Below are 22,159 nucleotides of genomic sequence, written 5' to 3'. Positions count from 1 at the left end.
GGGGGGGGGGCAGAGAGTTGGGCCAGGAAAGGGCTGGGGTGCCAGAAGCAGGCTGTGGCCAAGAGACTTAACTTGCTAGATGCCAAACTAGCCGGCCTGCCTGCAGAGCTTAAAATGTTCCCCAGCCAGCTGCCAAATTAGTCTGCCTGGCCACGTGCTTCATGAATAACTGAGCCCAGGAGCGGAGGCATGGTTCTTCTTGGTTGTCTGGTACTCCCAACAGCCAACTCCAGAAACCAGCCCATGGAAATGTGCTGGGGGTGGGATGGCTCCTAAAACCTCCCCCCTTCCCTCCAGTTTTAAAACAGAAATGGAGCCTTGTAGCTGCTTTTCTGTAGGGCATGCTGGGCTGAGGGGGGGGGGGGAAGCCTTCATGGGGCTCCCCGCTGCCTTTGCGGTCCAGATCTGGTGGCTTGGCAGACTGGATCTGGCCTGCGGACTGTATTTTGCCCAGGCCTGACTTACACTGTCAGAGCAAAGGGAGACTTGAGCAGAGGGGAAATTGGTCAGGCTGTGTTCAGTGAGATGGTTCTGTTACTGTGCTGAGGCACAGGATGGGCTACAATAATCAATCAATCTTGGCCACGGGAAATAACTAAAAAGTGCTTCTAAGTACAGTTCATAAATAATCATCATGGCAAACTATTCTTAAAGTTATGCCTGCTGGAATACAACTGTATGAGAGACAGGGTTACGGGGTGTAACAGTTTAACTAGTTAATTGATAAGCTGATGTGTATTGGTTCAAGTTAATGGTTAAACTCCTAGGGGCCAATGGGGCTGCTGGGTGCCTGTGGCTCTGGCAGCCTACAAGGCTCTGCTGCAGAGTTAAGAGTCCACATGATCAGCAGCACTGGGATCCATTTAACCATGTAACCGATGGAACTGTAATCGGTTACACAGTTTGTAGTTTAAACCCTTTTTACATCCCTAGACAGTACCTGAAATAGAAGAAAATCCAGACATTTAAATGTTTAAGTGTGTGATTACTATGGGCAAATATCACTGCCATGAACTATTTCTGAACACCCACAAGATGGCACCATTATCACAATTTCTGAACAAGTTCATTTGCTAAAGAACATGTTGGGGCTAAAAATAGATGGTTGGTTATTTAGCTTTAATGGTGGTTCAGCAACATAGAAGGACTAGATACAGGATTTTTTAAAATTAAATTACCTGTACAAGCAACACTAAATTTATTCATGTTTCAGATGTATATAAAACAGATCCTTCACAAAGCACTTGGACATCATGAAAACAAATACTTGGGGGGCGGGGGGGGAGGGGGGAACCAGGCAGGTGAGTTTGTCTCTCACCAACAGAAGTTGGTCCAAGTAAACATCACCTCACCTCACCCGTCTTTACTCCCTAATGTCTACAAACAGTGCATATAGCAAACACCACTTCACCTTTCACAGGTAGAAAGGGAAAGAGGACCCCTTACAGACAACATTCCAGAGTCTACATTCCATCCACCCAGGCAAATGTCTGAGAAAAGAGACAGGCTCTGCACCGTGCCTGCAGACCAGGATAATCTGGCTTTGTCTGGATCCAGCAAGAAAGCAATTCCCAGAGTAGATGACACACTCTGCCCACCATGATAACCCCCTGACATTGTCAGCTCGAGCGCCTTCACCAACTTCACTTGCTCCTGCAGAACCTCATGATAAATTCCTTTTTAATCTTGTACTTGGTAGTCTTGGGACCAATTCTGATTCACTGCAAGTTCCTCCCAATTTAAGCCAGTGTGGGATCAGAGTTGGGCTACTTTACACTGGTGTGTCTTGGGTTACGTTTTATTACTATTCAATGGTCAGAGCTGCAGTTATGTCCTGCATTTAAATATACAACAAATGTTAAAACTTTTTTTTCCTCCAACAAAATGTTCAAGGCTCTCTGCCCTTCTACTTTTGAGCCTGGCAGTTAAAATCAGAAAGCGAACAAACAGACAGACACTGCATTTTCTAATGCAAGCTAGCCTGTTGAATCAATGTGTCTCTCAATCTACATTTTGCTGTTTGAAGCTATTCAGTTTGATATTCTGAAAATAGTTTTCAAATATTCACTCAAAGTACATGTTGGCTGCATCTAGACTGGCATGATTTTGCAGAAATACTTTTAACGGAAAAGTTTTTCCATTAAAAGTATTTCCGCAAAAGCGCGTCTAGATTGGCACAGATGCTTTTGTGCAAAAAGTGCTTTTGCGCAAAAGCATCCATAGCCAGTCTAGATGCAATTTTGTGCAAGAAAGCCCCGATCGCCATTTTAGCCATCGGGGCTTTTTTGCACAAAACAGTTCTTCCCTGTCTACACTGGCCCTCTTGCGCAAGAGGGCTTTTTCCCCGAGCGGGAGCGGGAAAGTATTTGCGCAAGCAGCACTGATTTTGTACATTACAAAGTCAGTGCTCTTGCGCAAATTCAAATGGCCAGTGTAGACAGCTGGCAAGTTTTTGCGCAAAAGCCACTGCTTTTGCGCAAAATCTTGCCAGTCTAGACACACCCACTATGTTTAAGGTCTTTCACTGAAGATGAGCCAGCACACTAATATTTTTTGCCTTTTACACAGTGGTTCAATTAAGACAAACACTTCTGCACAGTGTAGTTATTTAATAAAGACATTTCCTAAATTGGATTTTTTGATAGATTATTACTTAATCATCACACCGTTTTCTTTCGGGGAATAAAAATTCCTCCATCTGGGTTGTTGCAGGATTAGATATTACACAGTTAAAATTGTGAGTTAATTTTAGTATGCACAGGAGGTAAAAGAATTAGTGTTTATTTGTGACAGGAACTATATAGGCAAACGCTGCATAAGCCTGTTCTCACATTTTTGCCAATATGTCTCAAAGCAATAATAGTTTACTCAGACTATTCCCAAAACTACTACAAAATTAGTTTTAACTTTACTCATTTAAAATGAGGGGCTTGAGGGAGACAGTGTTTGCTTTTAAAAGAGAAGTTGCGAGTAAACTGGAGAACACTGGTTAAGCACAACAGTAGTGAGCTGTTCATTCTGCTGCTTATCATACCTATGGTTTTACTATTCATCTTATAAAAATTACAAAAACAAGGATAACATCTAAATGAAACAAACTTATAACAAAAGCAGCTGTAAAATATATAGTAAGGGATACAAATCTCAGATCTAGTACTAATCATAATAACGGAACAACTATTTTAAGTTATTTGTCCTTTTTGTATTTCAACTCTGCATGTGTTAGAAAACTCATGCCATACAAATGAAAAGAAAAATATGCTAAAGTAAAAAAATCACAGCTTTATATTAAGAAGTACTTTATGTACATCATCAAAGTTAAACATGTCAGAATAATAGGGGATTTCTGAATACTTACACATGCACTAGGGGACATAAAGAAACACAAGACAGATAATTCCCAAGGGTTCTTAAGATAGATATCAGAATAACTGGGTGACATCCTATATCTTTTGCAATGCATGAGGTCAGATTAGATGATCAGAACCGACCCTTCAGATCCCAAATTAAAGTCTATGAACTATAAAGTCATCCTTAATCTACAGGAACACTTTCAGCATATATGCAACATTTACAGTGGACTAATTAAAATCACATTGAATGGCAACGTGTTCTTACCTTTGATATCTAAAACTAACGTTGGTTTCATTTTGCTAAGGATCCTGCCATCAGGATTAACACACCAATTCTGCTTGTCTTCATTCTGCTCGAATGATAGGCCTAGTTTAGAGCCTGGAGTTATAAGATTTCCTACAATTGTCAAACAGCAGTCTTCAGCCATCTGTATTATTGAAGAGACAAAAGAAGTTAGTTAAAGGGCCTTGTTTCTACAGCTACAGTAATATCTGTACTCCAGGTTTACTGGTCACCAATGGGGGACATCGGCAGGAGATTGTGGTTGTCATCATTCACCCTCTGTTGGTAATGGAAAGGGTTTAACACCATTATTTCCCCCTCATTAATCCTTTCTGATGGCAGCCTCCATCAGTATATTTAAGCAATGGGAAGCAATCAGCTTTTGTTTTCATCTGGCCTTTGAAACTGCGTGCCACACCCTAAGAGGATACAAAGAACTTTGAAGAAGCTGTAGACCCAAAGATCAACTTTGACTTGAAGCTTGTGCCTGAAATAAGAACAGCTGTGTAGGGTAGGAATTTGCATGTAATAAGTCTCTTGGTGGATTAGAATTAGTTAATAGTTTTTTGTTCATTTTAATTTAGTAGCTTACTTTGATCTGTTTTCACTTGCAATCACTTGAATCCTACTTTTAATATTTAACAACACTTTTGTTTATTATCAAGTTCAGTGAAAATAACTGTAACCTGGGGGGAACAACCACTGTGCATATCTCTATTTGATAAGAAGGTGAACTTTCAAGTTCTCCATGTAAACTTTTATACAGATTAAGAGGAATTTATTTGGGGGTTTTAGTCCTTTTTTGGGCATTGGTTTTCTGGGTGCAAAGCCCTTTAGAACAGAGTCCTCCTGGAGCTGACCTGGTTCAGTGTCTGTGTTGCTCTGCAGCAAGGCAGTAACCCCAACTCTGTGCCTTGGCTGGGAGAGACCAGAGGATCTAGTCTAGCAGTACAGGGTAGTGAGGAGCCCGAGAGAGCAGGAAGGCAGCAGTGTCCTGATCAGTACACCAGGGGACAACCCGACAGGGACTTCTGTGATTCACTCTATCACAATGTGGGCCTGACAGCATGGACTACTAGCTACTTTACTTTTAGAGGCTAAGAATAAATTGCAGGCCTGGGAATAAATGTACTTCATTATAGTACATGTAAAAAACTCAGAGATACAAAATCTATTAAATTTCTCCCTACTATTCCAAAGATTCAACATTTGCACAAAAGTTTCATTTAGCCACCATTTCCTTCTTTTTACTCTGCCAGCCAGAATGTGAGTCAGTAAAATACTCTCCTGCTCCCTGCAGCTACTGGGGAATGAGTTTCATGGCAGTTCACTAGTTGTCACTTAGCTAGGTAGGAAAGGCCCTAACTGCTTTCCAGATGCCATGGGCATGGATCATTATTGTGACTCAGGGTATAAGGCAACATAGCTTTACAGGAACTCAAACAGTTTTTTTTATGAGCCTTTGTTTTTCAATGTGTGTCAGAGAGCATATTGGCAGTGTGGTCAGGTGTCTGGCTGCACGTGCAGACAGCCAGCACCACAGACCTTGAGTGAACCGCCCATTGACCACAAGATGCATTAAGCTATGAAGGCACCCAGCTAGGTTTATTGTTGACGAAGCACGGTAATGGCACCTGACAGGCCCTACAAGAGCACTAAGACATGTATGTTTGTGACTATGAACACAGCTCAGTTAGCAGCAAGACTTTCCGCTCCCCCGTAGGCTGCCCAAAGATAGTCCCTCTAGGATGCACCTTTATACCCTGAAATAAATTACCTACTGCCATCCTGACCTTCTCTTTTACGAGGGGTCGGTATGTTTGTTATCCTTGGGGAATGTTTTTGTATCGTCCTTGATATTGGGATGTTCTGGTACCACTTAGTATCAGGATGTGTTTGCAAGAGGACTCTTTGTACTTAGCATTTCTTAGGAAAGTGTATTTTTGCAGTATCAGCCCAATTCTTGGCAGACTCTGTAAGCATGTCCTGCTACCTATCAGGCCTCTAATACAAGGGCTTGTGTTTCAGGCTCTCTTCCTATTACAGGCAGTATTGTATAAAACAGGGATGGGCAAAGGAGTCTCTGCAGGCAGGATCCAGGCTGCCAAGCTGGTGGATCTGGCCTGTGGCCGCTCTGCTGCTTCCCCGCCCTCAGGCCAATTGAGACCTGGGGACAGAGGAGTATGCAAAGTTTCTCTCTAGCTGCCGTGAGCCCCTGGCAGGGCGGGGACAGGGGGCAAGAGACCTCACACACTCCCCTGCCCCCAGGCTTGGGGATGGGGAGCATGTGAGGGCTCTTCCCATGCCGCACCTAAAGGAAACCACCAGCTGTTTTAAAACAGCAGGAAATTATCTCGGGGGAGGGGGGAGCCTTCACACACTTCCCCACACCAATCAGGCTCTGGGGAGGGGGGCATAAGAAGTCTCCTGGCCCCACCCCTTCTGGGGTAGTCCAAGGCCACTTCAGAAATTCATGAAGTGGCCCTCTTAAAAATTATTGCCCATCCTGATATAAAGTTTCATTTGCCCTTTCCTAAGAGAAATGGCATAACTCATTCATGGTTTAGTCATCTGCAGATAATATAGCTACTCTAAGCTCTTGCCAGTTAAGCTACATGACTGTGGCATAGCACAAGCTGCAGCCCCATGAATTCTGTGCACCATACGTTTTTACTTAGAACAAATCAAATGGCTAATTCTGTGTAAATGAAAGGAGCAAGATAGCCCCATCCATACTCGATTACAACACTGCCCAAGTAGTAATATCTTCAGTGAGACACAAAATTACCATCATGAGGAAGGTATTTTGCATGTGATGTTATTAAAACTGTTTGCTCACTTGGCCTCGTTTTTACAGTCTTCATAATTTCCTTTTACAAGAGCGTCTAACCTGTGCATGTCCAAACAGTACCTCGGTTAATGGAAAAGAGGAGGATTTGTCCCTCAAGCATAACTGACGCAGTTTATGGAGAGAAATTGTTCCTTTTGCAAAATGTCTCTCTCGAACTTTTACAACCTTGCGAAAGAGGTCACATGATTCTTTGCAGTGTACTCAAACAGATTCACTGTATTCAATTAACTTGATTCACTTTAGACTTGCACAAAATAATGCACGTTTAACTTTCTGCACTATGAGTAATGCTACTGACCTCAAAGACTCTACTTATCATGTACAAAGTTAAGTCCAAGAAGATTTTTAGGACTCTGTCATTTCATCTTGCTGGAATGCCAAATATTTTAACCCCTAAATGTAATCTTCAACACAATACTGTCCAAATAATTCTGAACATAATTTTAATAAGGATGTACAGGTCTCTAGTCCAACACACTGGTCTGGCAAGATTTTATTTAGATGGATGCTCGCCTATCATGACTGTGGCCAAGTTTCCCACAGTCCCATAAAGTTTGTTGACAACCACTAGTTCTGGCTCTCAGTGTTCTGTGCTGAGAGCTCTAATTTACCCCTAAATTCTTTTCAGAACCCTGTAATCAGTGGAAGTGTTGGTAATGCTGCTAGACAATACTGACCTACTGTGGTTTGGCAAAGTCTCTGGGTCAGCAAAGTCACGTCTGAGTGAGCTGGACTAGAGAGGTTCAACAGGAAACTATCAGGAAGGTCCATATTTTAGAACTTTGCCTGTTTACATATTGTTAATTGACATTTTTATGGAGGGGAAAAACAGGACACAGACAAAGGGAAAGCAATATGCAAGGACATGACGTTATAGACTGAACTTTATACAGGCAGTCCCCGAGTTACGTGGATCCGACTTACGTCAGATCCCTACTTACGAACGGGGCTTTTCTCGCCGCGGAGGACGCGGGCGGCGGAACCGCCCAGACGCGCTGCGGTCCCGCCACCTGCGTCCTCCGCGGCAAGAAAAGCCGCTCCACGTCTCCCTTCCCTCCCCCCCCAGCAGACCAGGGAGACGCAGAGCAAAGCTGCGGAGGACGCGGGCGGTGGAGCCGCGGCGCGTCTGGGCGGTCCCGCCGCCCGCGTCTCCCTGGTCTGCTGGGGGGGGGAGGGGGCACAGCTAGTGCGCCCCCCCCCCAGCAGACCAGGCTTTTCTTGCCGACGCCTGGGGTAGAGCAGCTGGGGGGCTGCCGGGTTGGTCCCACTGCGCCGAGGTGCGGCGCTACTGGACCAACCCAGCAGCACCCCAGCTGCTGTGCCCCAGGCGTCCTCACGTCAGCAGCTGCTGAAACTGACCAGCGGCTGACTACAGGAAGCCCAAGGCAAAGCTGCTTTACCCCAGGCTTCCTGGAATCAGCCGCTGATCAGTTTCAGCAGCAGCTGACTTGGGGACACCTGGGGTAGAGCAGCTGGGGTGCTGCCGGGTTGGTTCCCACAGCGCCGAGGTGCGGGACCAACCCAGCAGCACCCCAGCTGCTCTGCCTCAGGCGACCCCAAGAGCAGCTGGGGTGCTGCTGGGTTGGTCCCGCCGCGCCAAGGGTTGGTGCTACCAGACCAACCCAGCAGCACTCTAGCTGCTCTTCCCCAGGCGTGTCCGATTCAGCCGCTGCTGGTCAGTTTCAACAGCGGCTGAATCTGGACGCCTGGGACAGAGCAGCTGGGGCGCTGCCGGGTTGGTCCCCGCAGCGCCGCACCTCGGTGCTGCGGGGACCAGCCTGGCAGCACCCCAGCTGCTCTACCCCAGGTGTCCCCAAGTCAGCTGCTGCTGAAACTGATAAGCGGCTGATTCCAGGAAGCCTGGGGCAAAGCAGCTCTGCCTCGGGCTTCCTGTAGTCAGCCACTGGTCAGTTTCAGCAGCGGCTGAATCGGGGACATCTGGGGTACAATATGTACCAGTTCCGACTTACATACAAATTCAACTTAAGAACAAACCTACAGTCCCTATCTTGTACGTAACCCGGAGACTGCCTGTATATGACCTTAATGTTCTTAAACAAGTTAAAAAACCCAAAATCAAACATGTTGGACTAACATATCTAGAATGTTCTAACTCAGTTAAAGAAAAATGCAATATGTTCTTATTTGCTGATATACTGTTTGTTAAAAGAAGATTATCATCACCCAAAAAAGGACTGATAAAAGAGAAAAAAAGTTATGTTTCAGCTGAACTGCACAAGAGTGAGACATGGCAAAAAGGAAGGAAGGAAGACACAGAAGAAATTAATTTTGCAAAGTAAAGAGTATGTGGTTGAATAAAAAAAATAACTAAAGAGGAACTATTCAATGGGTAGAACCCTATGCAGATACAAAAACGTGGACCTGCATCTGACCCACATCCGCCAGCCTCAACTCATCATACAATTTGCAATCTGTGATCTGGATTTTATTTTCAAGATGGCTTGCTGTGCGGATGCAGATGAGAGGGTAAGGGAGGGAACACAGATGAGTGAGTGTGACGGTGCAATATTGCAGGGAAGAGGCAGGCAGCATGAGAGCAGGGACTGGGGTGGGGTGGGGGGCAGAGTAAGGAGCAGCATGGGGGCAATATAAGGGTTCTCTAGAAGGGTTGGGGGCAAGAGAATGGATTTGCATTATGTGCTGCTGCCGCCAGGAACTCAAGAGCAATAGCACCCGGCGGCAGCAACTTCTGGCAGATCACAGCAGGGCAGAGGGGCACCCAGGGTGCTGCCCCGGCAGCATCAGCTCTAGCCCTAGTCCCACAAAGCCAGGCTCTCTGCCCTCCTCCTGAGCCAGGCAGCTCGCTGCTTTGCTGGATCTCTCCTCCTCTCCCAGAAATCAGTTGCCTCCCCGACACATGCTCCCTGCTGCAGTAGCTGGCAGCACAGAACAGTGTGTAGTGACATCATGTGTCCCTGAGCTAGAATGGGGGCTCTCGCAGGTTAGTGCTCACCTGGCTGGGGGAAGGGGGGGAGGGAAGGAAAGCTGGCACTCAGCCCTTGTGAAGGGAGCGTTAGGAGTTTGTTTCACCCCTTCCCCAGTGGCAGTGCAGGAGCCTGCTCTAGTGACCCCCTACCCCCACCTGGCGGCCAGGCGGAGTGCTGCTGGCATCCGAATCTGTGGATATCCACAGATAGGCAGAGTTCCATCAGTGGGAACTATTCACTGCTGAAATCAACAAAAATATTTCAAATTAAACATTCTATGCCTCTGTCAAGCCTGAAAAGAATTTTGAATCACAAGTCATACCAGCTATAATGATGGTCATCCAGAAACATCAGGCTGGGTGCTTAAAACAACCTCAATCAACTAACTTTAAACCTTACCCTGCACTTGATGAATCCATCTTGATAAACCCAGATCTGGTTATCTGATTTACTATCTTCTGTAACTTGTATTCTGAGAAGATTCAAATCATCCACATTTCCATCAGCCGACATGAACTTTCCAGTTTCCTTGTTTCGAAGTTTGAAGTATACACGTTTCTATGAAAACAACAGAGCTCTTTAGTTACACTATTTATTGCAGGAATGAACAGTGCTTCTGGTTAACCGTAGAGTAAACACTACTCACTGGTGTAAGGTAGGGTCTGTGGCCCTTGGATTTTGGATTTTCTCTGGGGGCGTTTAAAAAATGTCTAAGAAAAAACAGGTGCTAAGAGCAATCTGTGTCAGTGTCATAGGGCAATCAAAATATGTGTATCCCTGCTCTGCAGAATGATAAGTAGTTCAGAAGCAAGCCTGATGCCTGTACAAGGACAATTCTAGGAGACGGAACCAGTACATTCATTGTTCAGTATCAGGCACTTTAATTTCTAGCCCACTTCTAATTATTCAAATTGTAAGTGATTCATGAATTGAAGAATTAATTTCTTAATAAAAACTAATTCAATATGCATAGCTGGTGTTAGCATATAACAGGACAGTCAGGCATGAGAATTTAAGCAGGCTAAACCCTCAAATTAGCTAATCCTTCTAAAAAAATCACGATTCCACCCTATACATTAAATTCACAAATCAATTTGCACATTTAAGAGTTTATAATATAAACAGAGAATGGATTTGAGGTTTTTTCCCCATTGACACAGATGAAAGAGCCTCTGGCTGATGTATGCAAAAAACTAACAGCTTCATTTCCCCAAATTTCTGAGACTAGCACATGACAATACATATATCAGAATGCTTGTGACCAGTGGGAAGTTCAGAATCCTGACTGATGGTTATAATTTAGTCAAAGTATGTTTCTTAAAGATAACATATTTAGGTTAATTTGTGCATACTGACCAATTCAGATTTTGGGAGGCAGTACTGTGAAGCCAAATGGTACCATCAGAATCAGCATATTATTGAAGACAAAATTTTCAAGAATACCTTCTTTTACCCTGATGTTTAATGTTACCTTTGACTGTGTAGTACTAGAAATAATGATTGAAAATGAGAAACTGGGCAATAAAAATGAAGTCTATAAAGAGGATCTCATGAAAACTCTCCGACCTTGAAGTAGATCTCCATCTCTCTCACCTGTAATAAAGGTCGCAGAGAACCTATCTGGTGATAGCCACTTAATTTAGGCCAGTCTGAGATTTTATTTGGTGACAACAACATCTGATGCCCTCTGTAATTACTGTATTCATAGATTATCCATCTGAAAAAAACAAAATACACTTTCACGTTTATCAACTGTCAAACATCATCTGTATTAATGCCAATTAAATACTGTTTCTGAAATAAGTGATATTTTAGACACATTTGTGTTACCAAAATATAGTGCTTAAGTTAATAGTGCTAACAAGTAGGACCATATTTCTTCTCAAGTGGTCTCCAAAATAATAAATTCATCTGATTTTGAGCACTGGAAAATTTGTGCACAAGTTTTAAAATCTTTTCATTTATAAATTACATACTAAAAAGAAATAAATAATTTTAATTGGTTAGGGTATGTCTACACAGCAAAGTTATTTTGAAATAACTTCACTCGTGTCTACACAGCCAAACTGCTATTTCAAAATTAGAAATAGCGGAGCGCTTATTTCGAATTTGGCAAACCTCATTCCACGAGGAATAACGCCAATTTTGAAATTGCTATTTCAAAATAAGTGCTGTGTAGACACTTATATCAAAATAGGGGGCCTTCAGCCTTCCCAAGGTGCCCTGGTGGCCACTCCAGCCTCAACCAAGAACACTCCCCTCCCTCCCCAGAGCCCTTAAAGGGGTTAACTCTGGCCACAGTGCTTGTGCCAGCTCCATGCCTGCCAGCCCAGAGCCAGCAGTCACTGCCCCTGACCCAGTGGCCCCAAAACATGAGCCAGCAAACCACTGGCAGTCAGCCCTCCACTGCTCCCCAGGAGCAATCTGCCAGCTGGCAGGAGCCTGCCAGGGCCTGGAGAAGGTGGGTGCCTTCCTGGTCCAGGGTGGAGATCATGGACCTTATTCAGGTTTGGGGGGGATGCTCCCAACATCCATGATCTCCGCACTACATGGGGGAATGCAGCCGTCTATGGCAGGATAGCAGCCAGCCTGGCCACCAAAGGCCACATACGAACCCAGGAGCAGGTTTGCATGAAAATCAAGTTGGTCCAGCGACACTCCCAACCCTGAGCTTCCTCTCCCCCTTCGGCTCCTTGCTTCCCCCTTCTAGCTCCCTTCTCCCAGGTTTCCCCCTCCCCTCTCCCACCTCCTTTCCCCAGTCTCACCAGAGTTTCATTCTCCCTCCTGCCCCAGTTTTGTTAAATAGAGTTGTGTTCATGACAATACATGTATTTTATTTGACATGGGGGGGGGGGGCTAGAGAGGGAGGACGTGAGGGAGAAGAATGAGGCATAAGCCCCCAGTGGGGCAGACCAGGGAGGCTCTTAGTGCTCCTCAGGGTGGAAGCTCTCCTGCAGGGCCTCCTGGATACTGACAGCCCCCAGATGGACCTCCCGGATGGCAGCCTGCAGAAAGTGCAGCCAGGCTCGCAGAAACGCATCCACGAGAAGCACCAGAGTGCCCAGGGGCAGCTCTGGCTCCATGTTGCAGAGTGCTGTGGTGTGCCAAGTGAGAGCAACCAGAGCACGCAGAGACAAAATGCTTTGCTGTCCCTCATTGAAGTAGGCAAGCAAGCAGGGAAACCTGAGAACCGGCTGAACAAAGGGGAGTCCCTTTAAGCACAGGTCTCAGATAGCCTCAGGCAGCAGCCACACAAAGTAACTCCTGACCTGATGCCCTGCTGGACCTGGGTCCGGCCAGCCTTAAATGTGATTCAGCTTCCACTCAATGTGGACGCGCTATTTCAAAATGCATTTTGTGTGTAGATGCGTTGTTTCGAAATAAGCTATTTAAAAGTAACTATTTTGAAGTAAGATATTTCGAAATAACGCTGTAGTGTAGACATACCCTTAGAGACTACATAAAATATTGTACTTCACGCTTAGTGATGCCATTTCATGAAACATATAGAGAAGCCAATTGAAAGGGGTGTGTAAATATGCTACAAGAGCAGTTGTGTTGTGTACTTTTATAATGGTTTGCAAGAGCTTCCTATCCACAACTCATCCAGGTGAGAACTGCAATGTGGGGTACTTGTAAGCACAAGCACACACAGATCTCTGTCACTTATGCCCTATTGCAACATGTCCTTCTCCAGGTTTTTTGTTTTGTTTTTTTGGGCAGGGGAAAGGTGGAAAGTAGGAGCGTGACATAATTGGAATGGAAAAGTTCTGCCTGGCACTCTATGGAATGTGCACAGATTTTCTGGCAGTCTTATATTTGCAGGATCCTGTCAGGATTTGCCTTTATGGCTGCAAAAACACTAACAGACAAAACTGGAGGTGTGAATGTGTTTATTATTCTGTATTACTCTGAATGGTCCAAAGTGCAGGGCAGTTGTATAGTTCCCTCTCAGGAACAATTTCCTAAGCTCTGTTTAGCTAGGAGACTGACAGGCATAATTTTTCAATAACCTTTCAGTGATTATGCACATTTCTCTCCACTGTCTGCACTCTGACTGGCTCCTCAGAAGCCATAGCTATCCCATGAAATGTGTACAATGAATGCGGCTTTAATTTCTAAGTGCCTCCTTAGCCCATCACCCATCTACCCCTTAGATAATTTAATTTTAAAATGAACCACTCTGATACCTTGTCTGCACCTGGGGTTTACATGAGTATAGCTACGTTTCTCAGGATGTGAAAAATCCACATCCCTAAGAGAAGTAACGATGATGACTTAACTCCTGGTCATTCAGCATTAAATCAATGGAAGAATTCTTCTGTCCACTTTGCTGTTGTCTCTCAGGGAGGTGGATCATCTATGCCAGCAGGAGAACTCTCCCATCAGCATAGATAGTGTGTGCAGAGAAACACTCTGTTCAAGAGGCTAGGAACAGTAGGTGGGAGATACTAAGAAAGCTAGTGTTGGTGGTTCAGTAGCTGACAGTTATTTATACAATGTACGGCACATAGATAGGAAGCGCTGACAACATTTGGAACAAAGAGACATATAACAGATTAAGGAGTACACGTATACTTCCACTAACTGAATCACTACCACCACTTCCTCCTCCTTGGCCAAGAAACAGATTAGCTTTTGGCCTCAGAGGTGGTCTTGTAAACAAGAAAAAGAAAATCCATCCATTCAGACTGGACAATCCATTCCATTCATTTCAATATTTTAGAATGAAGCAATCACCTGGTTGTTATGGAAATCTGACCCTTCACCTAGCCATAATTAAGGGAATTGCATAACAGATGTAAATGTCAAGTTATGGATTAAATGAAAAAAACACTCATGTAGCACTTGTAGACTAACAAGATGGTTTATTAGGTGATGAGCTTTCGTGCATCATATTCTGAAAGTGAAGGCTAGGACTATAATAGAGTTTAAAGAGAATCTAGATAATTTCATGAAGGTTAGGTCCATAAAAGGCTATTAGCCAGGGGATAAAATGGTGTCCTTGGCCTCGGTTTGTCAGAGGCTGGAGAGGGATGGCAGGATACAAATGGCTTGATCATTGTCTTCGGTCCACCCTCTCTGGGGCACCTGGTGCTGGCCACTGTCGGTAGACAGGATACTGGGCTAGATGGACCTTTGGTCTGACCCAATACGGCCGTTCTTATGTTAATAGGCATGACTATTATGCAACAGAGGGATACAATGAAAAAACAAACAAAATATTCAATAACGAATCAGATACACAGCACAGAATGTGGGGGTGAGGAGGGGGAGGGAAGTGACAAGGAAGGAAGAAATTGCTTATTGTAAGCGTCAATTAAGTGGCTTAACTGGAGTTACTACGAATATCAAAAGGTGGAGAGGCTGTCTTTGTAATGCGTAAGGTGCCAACAATGTCCCTCTGTGGTGTATATTGGACAAACTGGTCAGTCACTTCGCCAGAGAATTAATACTCACAAATCAGATATCTCCACACAGAAAAGCCTGCCAGCCTACATTTTAATGAAACTGGCCATTCCCTTAAAGACCTAACAACATGCATCTTACTACAAAGAGACTTTAACACCAGATTACAGAGAGAGACTTCAGAACTCTTTCTTTTATGCTAAAATTGGACACATCGTGAATGGGCCTTAATTTAGATGATAATTACCTTACACATTACAATTTGACCAGGATGGCGACACTAATGGTGAAATGCTAGAGAAGTTAGAGAGACTAAAAAACCCCAAAAGAGCCAACAATAATGGAATTTCAATTAACCCTATACTGCCTAGGAACACATGTCAGGACAGGATGCAGACATAACATTTCTAGACACCATTAATAACTGCTTTTTAGAGGGGACAGGCAATTCCTAATTTAGTCCTCATTGGTGCAAAAAAATCTTGTCCAAGAAGTGAATATAGCTGAACTGCTTGGTCATACCAATCATAATGTATTTAAATTTAACATCCTTGCAGGGAAAAAATGCCAAAGAAACTCACCACAACAGCATTTAACTTCAAAAAGGAGAATTAAACAAAAAATAAAGAGGCTCGTTAAACAGAAATAAAATGGTACCATCACAAGAGTGAAATGTCTGCAAGCTCCACAGAAATTCTGTAAAAACATAATAGATGCTCAAACTACCCATATATCCCAAATAAGAAAAAATATATATCACACCCACAGTCTCTCTCTCTCTCTCTCTCTCTCACCCTCACTCACTCACTCACTCACTCACTCACTCACTCACTCACTCACATGGAGGAAAATAGAAAGGTACAAACTCTGGCAAGTCAAGTAAGAAGAGAAGAATGGCCATATTGGGTCAGACCGAAGGTTCATTTAGCCTAGTATTCTGTCTTCCGACAGTGGCCAATGCCAGATGCCCCACAGGGAGTGAATAGGATAGGTAATCCTCAAGTGATCCCTTTCTTGTCATCCATTTCCAGGCTCTGACAAACAGAAGCCAGAGACACCATACCATGCCTACCCATCCTGGCTAACAGCCATTGACTGACCTAACCTCCATGAATGTATCTAGTTCTTTTTTTAACACTTTTAAAGTCTTGGTTTTCACAACAAACTCTGGCAAGGAATTCCACAGGTTACAGTGCACTGTATACTTCATTTTATTTGTTTTAAACCTGCTACCTATTAATTTCATTTGGAGACCCTTAGTTCTTATGTTATGAAAACAAGTAAATAACTTTTCCTTATTTACTTTCTCCTTACCTGTCAGGATTTTATAGACCTCTATCATATTCCCCCTTAAGTATCTTCTTTTCTAATCTGAGTTCCAGTCTTTTTAATCTCTTTTTTCATATTGGACCCGTTCCAAACCCCTCATTTTTGTTGCCCTTTTCTGAACCTTTTCCAATGTCAATATATCTTTTTTGAGAGAAGGCAACTACATCTGTACACATTATTCAAGATGTGGGCATACCACAGTTTTATAAAGAGGTAATAAGATATTCTCTGTCTTATTCTCTATTCCTTTTTTAATGATTCCTAACATTCGATTTGCTTTTATGAATGCTGCTGACCATTGAGTGGATGTTTTCAGAGAACTAACTACAGTGATTCCAAGATCTAACTGGTTATAGCTAAATTAGTCCCCATAATTTTGTATCTAAATCATTTTGCATTTATCAACATTAAAATGCATTTGCCAGTTTGTTGTGAAATCACCTAGTTTTGTGAGATCCTTTTGAAGCTCTTCACAATATGCTTGGTTCTTAACTATCTTGAGCAGTTTAATATCATCTGCAAATTGTGTCAGCTGTTTACCCCTTTCTCCAGATCATATATAAAAGTATAATTAGGCAAGCCAAAAAAAAAAAAAAATTAACAGCAACTAACAAAAAAACATCAAAACTATCAGCACAATTTTATTTTAAAGTACATAAACAGGAAGCCTAGTAACTAATTAGTGCAGCGACTAAATGGCTGAGATGCTAAAAAGCTCTTAGAGAAGTTGCAAATAATCTAAATTAATTCTTACATTAGTCTTCACAGTGAGGGAAAAGATTCCTATTATACCTCAGTTATTCTTTAGGCAAAGAATCCAAAGACTGTTCCACACTGAGCTGACAATAAAGGGTGTTTTGGAACAACCTGATAAATTAAACAGTATTAAGCCACCAGGCCAAATGGTATTCACCTAGGATAGCTGTTAGCTTCAGAATTAGCTAAAGACTATTCATCTTAGAAAACAAAGGGTGAGGAGATATTATAGACAGGGCTCACCAAGCGGCGGCAAGCCCTGCTCGCCAGCCGCACAGTTCTGAGCTCTGCGCATGCGCGGATTGCTCTGCGCCAGCTCTTCCGGGGCGTAATCTACTTGCCACGGGTGAGTAGATTACATTGTTTGTCGAGCCCTGATTATAGATGTCTATAAAATCATGAATACTGCAGAAAAAGTGCTTAAGGCAGAGTTATCTACCTCTTAAGAGAACACATGAACAAGGTCACCCAATGAAAAGTAACAGGAAGGATAGTTAAACAAACACAAGCAAGTATTTCTTTATACAACACACAGTCAACTAGTGGCTTTTGATGCTGGGGAACATTGTAAAGGCCAAAAGCATAACTAGGTTCAATAAAAAAATTAGATAAATTGATGGAAGATGGCTAAAAGCTATTGATGGACCTAACATGGTCCGGGATGCAACCCCATTTTCTGAGTGTCCCTAAACCTCTGACTGCCAGAAGCTGGGATTGGATAAAAGGGGCTGGATCATGTGACATCTACCCTGCTCTGTTCATTCAGATACTGGCCACTGTGAGAAGACAGGTTCCTGGGTTAGATGCACTATTAGTCTGACCCAGCGTGGCCATTCTTATATCAATATTTTATATGAACTCAAGTCCTGCTTTTGACTAGGAATGTAAAGGGGGTAACCAGTTAAACCAGTTATCCAGTAAGCATTGCCTTACTGGTATGCTTACTAGGATAATCATTTAACCAGCACCTGGCCCAGCCAGAGCAGCCCACACCCGCGGGCCAGTTACCTGGTTAAACATATAATTAACCAGTTTCCATTTTTAATAGGATTGTATATCCCTACTTCCTACAAGATGCAAAGCCCTTCCAGTCCAATAAACTTATCTTGTATAAATATATATATTTGTAGCAAGTAGGCCTTAACACTCAGCTCAGTAAACAGAAATAAGATTAACAATGTATTGTAAAGTTAATACTGCAATGGGTTTTCACTTCAAAGGATTTTTTCATTATTTATTGTGTAATTAATTTCCATAAAAGTAATACATTTAACTTACGTGCCACCAAAAACTTCAACAGAAGCTACTTGAGGATTGTATCCTAGGAACTGGAGATTTAAGACTTCCGCCGTGAACTCCATTTTCTTCCCTTTGAAACCTTCCTTTTCAAAGAGGGCTATGCATGGTTCAGAAAGCTCCTGTATTAAAAGAAAGGGTCCAATTTAACACATTTACAGCACTTCAGATTGTCACCATGAACATTAAACTACAAAGATTCCCTACACTCTTGCAGATTTGAAGATTAGACATTCCAAAACCATTTTTTTCTTCTTGTGGCAATACATATGCACAAATTCGTGTGTTTCTATGCACTCAACTGTGTTTTCAGACAAATTTTAATTAAACTCATTGATTTAATTAACCATTTTTAGTTGAAAATCACTGGGGAATTCTGACTTTCGAACACACAAAAAAAGCAGCTTTAAAATGATTGTTAAGGCCTAAAACATTGACAGAATTCTCAGCTTTCCCATGATGAACTGTCACTTAGTAAAGTCCAGTAGAGCTTACACATACATCTAGATTAGGGATGTAAAAGTGTCGTTGATTAACTGATAAGCAAAAGTTGATTAATGCTACAGATTACATGCATTAATGAGAAGTTATATACTCCCACTGTGTGTGTGTATTTGTTCAGTTATCCTTACAATGTTTATAACACGTAGAGATTTAAGGCTTGTTTGGGGTGCACATCCCATTGCAGAAAGATTAGGATAGGCTCCTTCTTCTAACACATACTGATTACCACAGAAATCTTCTTTATCATAAGCAATCCAACTGCAGGAAGAGAAAGAAAAAAGTCTGATAACTAAAGCATTCCACCTCAACCAAAATCTGCCAATGCTTTCCAATGTTCCTTAGCATGTAAATAAGCACTCATTTTAAATCACATTGAAATGTTTAATAGAAGTAAGCTGAAATATGACAAACTTTAGAGGTATCCGAGCATTAAAAATCGACATGATTAACTGCAAAACATTTTTTCATTTAACTCCAATGTTAGTATGTAAAACTGGATCCTTCACCTACTTCCCATTTCAGAAAATTATAATATTGTGATTTTAAAAATTCTTTACTATTTCAATGATTTTGCAAAAATCAATTCTGTACTTACTTGCCACCCAACACTTTTGAAGACTTTGTAGCAAATGAATCATCAATATAACTGGTATTTTTCTCAAATATTTGACTGTCACCTTTGAATTCTGGCTCTGAAAATAGCTGGACCTTTAAAAATCATAGCATAGGATTAACAGGGTATTTAATAACGATTCAACACATTCAACTAGATAAGTCAAACATTACCTTCATTCATGGTTATATTCAAATGCATTTAAAAATCCTGAAGCCTTCAGTTTTGCAAAATTAACATTACATATTTTATCATCCACATGAATTGTTTTGTATGTTGCTGAATGACTTACCGCAGAAAATAATTTTCAATCTGTTTACCTCACAGTCTTTTTCAGAAAAGCAATTTAACAACTATTAGTAAACAGTGAAACTCTTTAAATATGTGCCAGAGTAGATTTTTAAAACTTTCTTGTAAGGTAAGAATTATAAATGGTCTATAAGCTCATCTGTCCTAGTTCTTTATTCAGCTTAATCTTAGAAATACATTTTCCCTTTCACTCACATGTCAAAACAACCTGATTTCTGAGAATACAAGCATTATATGAACTTTGGAAGGCACAGATACCACGATGATGGGTATAAATTCCCAGATTAGAAAGACTGTATTTGTACTGCTCTAGATGCAGTTGTGTAATTTATATTACAAAACCTTTATCTTATTTAAAATTTCACCCTAACCTGAAAGCCACACAGAGTTTTATTTATATTAATTACTGTAGGAAGATAGTTGATCCAATAATTTAACCTAATCACACAGAAATCATCCGTATAATAGTTATGCTAAATTTATTCACACTTAAAACAGGAACACATCAGGCACGTAGAAGTTTCTCACAAGAGGAATATAATGTGCAACAAAAAGACTACGTCCCCAAAGAAAACATATGTCCAATGTTTCCTTATTTCACTTAAGAATCTGTTTAGATGAATATAATATGCAGATGCAGACAATTTTTCAAAAATGTGCACGGGGCTGGGCAATAAAAATCCATGGGATATTTCTTTCCCTAAAAGCTAAATAAATAGAGCTGTATTCAGCAGGGCTTAGATAAGGCACAATATCAGCAAAAGATGCAAATCATATCAGATAAGACTTCTTCCTCTCACCAACCCACGACTTTGTGCTATTTCAGCATTTAGTCTAAAAACTTTTTCAAGTTTGATCTGTACATGATTTCTTTTTATTAAAAGGACGAAAACATTTTTTTTCATTTTTAAAAGCCATCTGAAATCCATTAAGTATCTTCTGCATGTTCAGAGTCATATCTCCTTGCTTCAGAGTCACAAAGTTTTATTTTATTTATTTTATGCATCTTAGAAAGTAGTTTTTACCCATGAAAGCTTATGTCAAAATAAATCTGTTAATCTTTAAAGGTGCCACAAGACTTGTCATTTTTGCAGGTACAGACTAACAAGGCTACCCCTCCGACACAAAGATTTTACTACTCTTTAAAGTAGGATAGCCCCAGAGAGCTATGAGAGACGGAAAGATTCCAACCTAGATTCCCTCATAGCTTGAATTGTTACCTAAATTCTAATTCCAGGTCTAGTTCTGCAACCTGCAGCTTATGGCCTGTTTCATCTGTGTAATTCCACTGAGGACATAATTTGAGAGGGTAGGGGTTGCAAAAATTTGAACTAGGGTACTAATCCATCGAACTATTTTCAAGGTATATTTTCAGGATACTGAAAAAAGTTGGAACACTCAAGCAGCAAAGGAAGAGTTTTTAAGACTGATCAGTTGCATCACATAGTGCCAAAGGCAAGTTTTTTCTAATATTGCTTGCTAAAAATAGCTAACACTATGCTTTATTTATGGATGAGAAAGGGTTTCTATTTCCTCTCCCTTCAATTTTCACTCAGTTGTAATATTTTTCTTACGAAGTTTTAAGTTAGTGGGCACTGAATCAAAAAGAAGAAACTGTTAATTCACTGTTAATATTCAGAACTTAAGTTCACAGAAATCAGGAAATGTTGTATTAACTTTGCATTTCCTGACTTCTGTACTTAATTTTAAAATACGTGATATTGCACCAACAGCCCCTTTGCGCCTCAAGTTTTTAAATACTAGAAGGTCAGGAAATCAAATAAACAGCATGAGTGTAGAAGAGCACAGGGGGAAAGCTAAGCAGAAATGAGGAGCTAAAGATAATGGAGCCAGAGAATATTCACTTCTCTCATAAAAAGGAACACAATGGTATGCAACTATTAGTATTGGCAGCTACTCAACCTTACAGGTTCTCTAAACTTTGATGAGATGTAGCAAACTCCATTCTAATCAACTATTCTGACATCTCAGCCATTTGCTTGGGTGCTTAGATATTTTAGTGATTTGATCAAATTACCATTTGACAGAATGACTGATTTTTTTTATTTATATGCATTACACATGACAGCTAGAGTATATTTATTTTACAAATTTAGAAAAGGGATTACCTTGAATTTCCCCATTTGGCTACCAATGGTATCCTAAAACATTTAGAAAACAAAAAACAGGTATTAAAAGTGATGAAATAATGCAAAGGCGTTAATAAAATGCATGGCTTTATGAAATTAAGCAAACTTAAATTTCATTAGAAAAAGAGGATAAATAACTACAATTGCTTGGCAGAAATATATGAAACTACGGATGTTAAAGACTAGTTGACTAGCTGATAAATAAATACTTATTGGATAGTCAATTCCCTCCCCCTCTCCTTTGCTGCTCTATTAAATACAGGCAGCAAAGGTGGTTGGGAAATAGGGGGTACTTCAAAGTGGCAGTGCTGCATGGAGCCCAGGGTGAGCTCCGTGCGGCACTGCTTTGAAACATCGC

At 41.6% G+C, this 22,159-nt stretch overlaps 1 protein-coding gene across 2 annotated transcripts in view; it reads right to left on the bottom strand.

Moving 5' to 3' along the window:
- Positions 1–22,159, bottom strand: part of CRYBG1 (crystallin beta-gamma domain containing 1) — a 150,640-nt gene that overhangs the window by 2,574 nt on the left and 125,907 nt on the right. For both annotated transcript variants that reach the window (XM_075923953.2, XM_075923954.2), the window contains 7 exons: positions 21,781–21,813; positions 19,325–19,437; positions 18,858–18,987; positions 18,208–18,347; positions 11,029–11,152; positions 9,835–9,993; positions 3,619–3,781 (listed from right to left, as the gene is read on the bottom strand). In XM_075923953.2, coding sequence (XP_075780068.2) covers positions 3,619–3,781; positions 9,835–9,993; positions 11,029–11,152; positions 18,208–18,347; positions 18,858–18,987; positions 19,325–19,437; positions 21,781–21,813 — 862 coding nt within the window. The remainder of the gene's footprint in view (positions 1–3,618; positions 3,782–9,834; positions 9,994–11,028; positions 11,153–18,207; positions 18,348–18,857; positions 18,988–19,324; positions 19,438–21,780; positions 21,814–22,159) is intronic.

Source organism: Pelodiscus sinensis, chromosome 3 (assembly GCF_052426305.1).
Source record: "Pelodiscus sinensis isolate ZL-2025 chromosome 3, ASM5242630v1, whole genome shotgun sequence".
Lineage (NCBI taxonomy): Eukaryota > Metazoa > Chordata > Testudines > Trionychidae > Pelodiscus > Pelodiscus sinensis.
This window is presented reverse-complemented; position numbering and strand designations above follow the sequence as displayed.